The sequence below is a fragment of the Halyomorpha halys genome, unplaced genomic scaffold (assembly GCF_000696795.3).
Source record: "Halyomorpha halys isolate HHAL.00 unplaced genomic scaffold, Hhal_1.1 Scaffold1355.1, whole genome shotgun sequence".
Classification (NCBI taxonomy): domain Eukaryota; kingdom Metazoa; phylum Arthropoda; class Insecta; order Hemiptera; family Pentatomidae; genus Halyomorpha; species Halyomorpha halys.
In genome coordinates, this window is record NW_027105728.1 from 116,557 (window position 1) to 123,567 (window position 7,011).

Sequence of the window (7,011 nt, forward strand, 5' to 3'; positions counted from 1 at the left end):
TTCTTTTTATTTTATTTTTTATATTTTTAAAATTATTACAATATATATAGTTAATTTTAATCGTAATATAATGAATAAAAGTAATTAAGTGAGTTGAAAAAAAACTATGCTGATATGGTCATATGATGAATCAAAATCAGGTATTGAGATTCATAGAAGTAAGAAAGTACTCAGTCAAATATTTCTTCCTTTGAGAAACAATTAAACAGATACAGTACCATATCGTTTGAAGTATGTTATCCAAATCTGTTATTATTGGGTTGTTTGTTAAATTTAGTTTTTTTTCTAATATTTTTTAAATCTCTGTTTTCTTTTCTGAATAAATTACTATTCATAAGTTTTGTAAAAGTAAAATGGTTTAGGTCGTTAAGTAGCAACAATTTTGAAATTGTTTGCTTTATTACTGTGGTGCATTATCGTTTTCAAAATTTGATGTTGAAGATTTGTAAGTTTTGATTAATGACTATCAGCACTGGCACCATATTATTAATTAATCTTAATCTTATGAAGTATATATTATTGTAAAAAAGCAAATAAAATATTTTATCTTAGCATTGCATAACACATTTTATATAACATTACATTTTATGATAATATAGATTAAGTTCTCATGTTATTGTTATTGGTCAACAATGTCAACTATTGTTCCTCACTTTCCTGAGTTGAGGATGGATATCATGTAGCAAAAAGTAAATCAATTATTTTATTTTAAAATTAGAGAATTAGAAATAAAATTATCTTTGTTCAGGACTTTATTTGCAAAATCTAAAGAAAACAATTTTAATTTCTTAAAACAGGTCCATACATTGAAAAATTGATAAGTTTTTTTACCAAGAGTTCAAAGAAAATGGAACTCCACTTGTGGAACAATATGAACATTTTGATTCTCTCGAATATCCTTCAAATTGAGATGAACTTAGCTGGAGAAGATACTTTCGCTATAGCCATTGAGCTTCATGAACATAATGGAGAAGATTATTTTGAAGTATGTACTTTATTATATGTTCCAGTATAACATTCTTTAAGATTGAATCATATATTCCTTTTGTATTTTGAAAATTTAATTTGTGGAGAAACCAAACCATATAGTAATTGAACTTTAAATAGGTGGATTCAATACCAACAAAAATAATAATTAAATGAAACTAAATATGCACTTATTATTTATTTATTATAAAAACAGGATAAATGTTCTGATGTAATAACAGACGATAAATTGAATGCAACTAATAACTCAAGCATTTTGTCATGGTGGTTGCAATTCTAAATCTGTGATTGTTTATCGAAAAGCATGTTTTTCTCCAAATGGAATTGATAATTTTGGAATAAATATTTATATTTATTAGAATTACTTAATCATCTGAATATCTGATTTTGAATACAATACAATTTATAATTTCTCTGCAGGTATATTTGGTTTCAAACTCACAAACTTTCAAACCTACACCAATGAAAATGGCATGCGGTGCAACCTGTCCTGTTGTACATCTTACTTCATTGTCTAAAGACTACATTCGAGAAGAATATAAAGAACTGTGTAAAAGTAGAATTGATTAAAAATTTTGGAATCTCAAAACTGAAGAACATTATAAGTGTAATTCATTGTAAGTATTAAAGTCAAAGGGTTATTATATAAGTTAAATTTGAAGTGAATTTTGTTGAGGAATTTAGGGACGGTTTCACAAAGAAAGACAAAGAGTGTATGTTACTAATATCCATGAGGACTGACTGTTCCAGACCAAAGGGAAGCCAAGCTATCCCATGCCAGAGCAGTGTCACCATCTACTGTTTTATTTACAAACCAAATAATAAAACCTATTTTCTACAAAAAATTGTTCATTTTTGGATATACAGGAATCAAAATGATGATGTTTATTTCTTTTGTCCAAAGAATTGTAATTGGTATCAAACTTTCTATTTTGTAACCTTAGAATACTTTGGAAGAATAGGCTGGCTGGGATTTGAATAGGGGTTTATGATCTTTTCATAACTGAAACCGCGTTTTTTTAATTATTATTTTTATAAAATTAGTTCAGAAATGTATCTAATTTTGTCAATAAATCTAGTGTTAAATGTCTTTTTTTTATAACATTTTAATATATATATTTATATATATTTTTTTTTTTAGGATTATTGAAAACATTATAAACAAAGTGGAAGTGAACAAGCCTTAAATTATAAAATTAAATTCTATGCAATCCTTTACAAACTATTGTTTAATTTTAATTGTCACTTACATGGAAATACATTATTATTATTATTCTGAAATAATTACTAAGGAATTGAAACATTGATAATGGAGAAACAGAAGGTTGTTTTAAGAAAACAAAAATTGAAGGAAGAATAGATCTATGAAGAGTAAAAATTAAATTATAGAAGTTGGCGTCATATAGAACACTGATAAAATATATGGAACTTATTTAAAATTAGGAAGAAGAGACCAAGTGTGCCAGAATTTTGTGTATATGTGTCAATATATGTAATAGAAATATATAAAAATAACTAGTTTTTCTTTTCCATTTAATACTTTATAACATCTATTGAATAAAATCCATCTATATGTTTTTATAATCAGTATTGTGGCTACTGTAGGGGCACTGGATTATGTCAACTGAAATTTTCTAAATTATATCTTCTGAAAGTTTTTGATTAAGTGTTGCTGCTACTGTATAGCCCTTAGTTATCTAAGTTATATCAACAGAAAACTCATAATTAAAGCTATAATAATTTTAACAATGACCTAAAAAATTGGAAGAGGGCATAAAAAAATAATAAATTGAACGTTAAGTAAGTAAATATTATGTTGAGAGAGAGGGAGGAAAGAAAGAGAGAGATAGAGAGGTGATAAAAACTGTACTCAGGACTAGACTCCCTGCTTATATGTAATAAATATATGATTCCAAAAATTATCTCTTGTTTAGAAGAGGAATTTCTATTATATGGTCAGAGCTAACTGGAATCTGTTGATGGAATCATTTGGAATCACAAATTATATCACAAACGTGATATCACATACCAAGATATTGATGAAGCTCGTTGATTTTGCTAGTTAGATTTCTGTATAATGTTCTAAAAATTATTTATTTTGTGTGAATATTCAGATAGTAGAGCAGTCAATTTGATATTAAATTTTAAGAGATATTTTGAAACAGTATGATTCTATATTCTCCAAGTTTGATTACTCATTTAAAAATGACAAATCTAGTCTAAATAAATTATGCCAGTAGAGGGTTGATATTATTTGAACAGGAAAATTATATAACTATAGTGTCTAGATCATTTATAAATGGTTCGACTCGGACTTATTACAGAACCTGAATGAGCGATTAACTAAAATAGTTTCATGATTGGATTTTCAACAATATAAACATATCATATAGATTTTTCAGACCAAGTAAATTGCAAAAGATACTCTCCTAAAAGCTGTTGGATTCACTTTTTTATACAGAAAACTGATATAATATACCTGAAAACAAAAAAATATATATATATATACACGTATATATATAATGATTGAAGTTATTTAAAAAATACACTATTTTCTGAAAAAAAAAAACCCAAATCTATTTACAGAACTATTAGTAAAATCAAATACTTTGATTGAATGATATATTTTTAGACAGGAACTAAAACTGAATTAGTTAATTAAAATTATGAGAAATTGTATTAAATATAGAATAAATCAAAACTCATTCAAGATTTTTTGTTCAGTTTTGTTGCATGTGGACATATATATATTATTACTCCATAAAACAAAATCTTAGCCGTCAAAGATTTCTTATTTTAAAATTCTTATTTTAGAAACTATTGTTTGGTCATGATAGTCTTCTTCAAAGATATAGTTCATTTCACTTTCCCAATTTGAATCATGATACTAGTGTTACCCTACAAGTTTTTATGAACCTCATGAGAACTGAAACAGCATAGATCTCTTTGGTACCACTTAAAATACACCTTTCAGAATTTTGTACTCCGTTCTTATACTTAATTGAAAAAACTCATTTTTTGATATGTCAATGTCTTTTTCCAAACTCACGATATTAGAAAATATAAACTTCCTTATTTTTTATATAAACTTCTATATTCTCTATTTTTTTCTGGAACTGAAGCCATACCAGAAACTCTTTTAAGTAATACAATTAAACCAAGACTTATAAATGAAATAAAATTTTACTATAAGATATAACCTTAGGACGAGTGATGCTGGAAGGTGGATCTATTCCTTTCATAGATGTAGTCTATTCTTTTTCTAGGGTAGGTGATATTTCATATGCCATATTTGACAGTTGAGAATCACTTTCCCATCCCATATGCCAGAAATGGCTAGGCAGGGGGATTAAAAAAATAAAAATAAAGTTGAGAGTTACTCAAAGTGTGCTCACATTTTGTTGTTGATATTTGTTTTTTATTTACTATTAATTCTCAGTCACTTTTTTGCTGTAAACATTAAGTATTCTAAAAAATAATGTTTACTGTTTTCATTTTATTTTTTATAAACAACTTTTTTTGTTTTATCAGAAACAATTATTTATTTGTGTCAAACTTCTTAATATTTTCTTTAAAAGAAAACAATTTTTTATTAACTGTTCCTAGAAAACATTAATTGAAAAAATGACCTAGTTTATTAAATTTTATATTAACTCCTTAATTTTTAGCACAGTAATTATATTTTAGGATCCTTAATAATCACATAATGAAATGAGTCTGAACAAAAGAAACCCCATCCTATAGAAGAATAGTATGGTTACGGCAACCCCTAGATATAACAAATTAAATGATCTATGACAATAAATAAAAACTAATTGTTTAAACAAATTTATTGATGCATACAATAAACATCCACTTAGGTCGGTAATAAGCATTACAAAGCAATAACATCAAGTTTTGATTGTGTTATAATTTAGATAAATGATTGAACAAATCATTTTGGATCGATGAATTATAAAATATGATATTGCCACCAAATATAACTAACTTATTCTTATCCATTTTGATCTACAACATTTTATCAAAACAAAAATATATTTACACAAAAATTGTTCAATATTTGTGACATAAAACAAATTGAGCACTTTTGTTAATAAATATTTAATAATAATAATAACAACAGTGTTAATATAATGTTGAGGTATAGCATTTGTTATCACAGAATCAAATGCTTATAAAACAGAGGAATAAATTTGCAAATAGTCTTAAAAATATATATAATGTGCTTATTTATATGTAAATTGGTTTTACCCTGATAACTTTTTAATCCTTTTGTGTAAAATAAATAATATGATATGACATACTATCCATCTAATTTAGAATATCTTATTTAATTATCATTTATGAATTTATATACATTAAAACAAAAATATGCACTTGTACTGTGCAACAATTATGGATCTTCTAAATAATGGTCTTTTATGAAACGACTAGATCAAATAAAGCCTTAGAAAGCAATACACCTTTTAAAAAAATAATATAATTTTAATAATATATTACTAATTACATAGTTTAACGAAAATTGGATTAAAAATATACAAACAGTTTATAAGTTAAACATTGAGTTATACAACATAAAGATCATTAATATTAAACTTGTGACTGTACATAATTTTGATTTAAATATAAATTTTTATTTGCCATCCCAAACAGTAAAATAGACACTCATTATAAGGCAGGTCAGAGAGAAATGAAACCACCATTGTTCAAGAGGCAGAGAGGACAGAAAAGTTTTGGTCGGTAACTCAATAACATATACACTGGATATCGTTTATAGTGACAATCAAGGGACCAGGGATATTTAGTCATCGTTGTTATAACAAATCACGCTACACACCATGTAATTGTGAAATTTTTTTTTTTAAAATCAATTATTACTACCGAACACTAACAAATCACTATATTTGGATGATGACAGGTTTATTTAACAATCAGTGATTACAGCCATTGTTAATAAAAATAAATTCGTAAGGCTCTGAAAATAAGGTTCTGGAAACATTCATCACTATAACCGATACGTTGTTAAATCCAAAGCATTACAAGTGATATCTTGTGTCTATAAAATAAAAAATTATCTAATAAATTAATTTTGTGCTGTGCAAAAAATAAGATAGGTTAGCAATCTATCTTATTTTAAGGCAAAAGTCCAGTATAATTAACTTTTTTATAGCAAAATCTGCCGTACTGAAACAAAACCTTCAAATTACAAATTCTGTTTTACTGTAGCTTTTCAATTTTCGGTTTTTTACACAGTCCATGGTTATATTTAAATCAATGTGAATTAATTTTTTTTTTATTTAATTTTTTTTTGGCCCCTATTGATTAAACTGACCAATATAACTTATATTTTTATTTTTTTTTTTTTTTAACAAATTTTTTTAATGAGTATACATTCTAAAATTCTAATTTTCTTTATAAAATTTTTATTTCCAAAACTGGCAGTTGTAAAGCATTTTGTCTCACAATTCTTATTTCTATATAGAGTAACTATAATAGTTTTTATCTATTTACAATTTATTATTCCACCACCTGCTCAGAAAAATTAAAATTGAAAAATATTTAAACAATTTAACGTCTTTATCCTATAATCATTCTATTAAAAAAAATTCTGACACAATCCTTCAAAAAATTAGAATATGAAAAAGCTGATACTTTAGAAATTCCTTTTTTTTAAATTTATTATTGCCATTAACAATGTCAGATAATTTTCTTTTGAACTAATAAAATTTTATATAATTAAAATTTCTAAATGGTATTTTATACTTTTACTTTGCTAAATATTTCCTGAGCAAAAAAAAAAAATAATTAAATACATCAAGACAAATTATAACAAGTATTTAATAAACAATTGATAATGAATGACAAGCGAGATAATCATAGTAATTTTTTTTAGAAGCCTAATCATTTTTTTTTTAAATAAAATATGGTCAGGAATGAAAATTCATTTAGTGAAAGTTTTGTGACAGATAATGTAAATGAAAAAAAAAATAAGAAAAAAATATATACTTGGAAGACATTTAAAGT

General features: G+C 25.1%; 1 protein-coding gene across 1 annotated transcript in view; it reads left to right on the forward strand.

The window, feature by feature from the left end:
• LOC106689410 (venom acid phosphatase Acph-1) overlaps nt 1–2,524 on the forward strand; it is a 12,674-nt gene extending 10,150 nt beyond the window's left edge. The window contains exons 6-8 of the mRNA XM_014434358.2: nt 798–985; nt 1,408–1,604; nt 2,129–2,524. Of these exons, the coding sequence (XP_014289844.1) occupies nt 798–985; nt 1,408–1,557 (338 nt within the window). The 3' untranslated portion in view covers nt 1,558–1,604; nt 2,129–2,524. The remainder of the gene's footprint in view (nt 1–797; nt 986–1,407; nt 1,605–2,128) is intronic.
• Nucleotides 2,525–7,011: the final 4,487 nt, after the last annotated feature.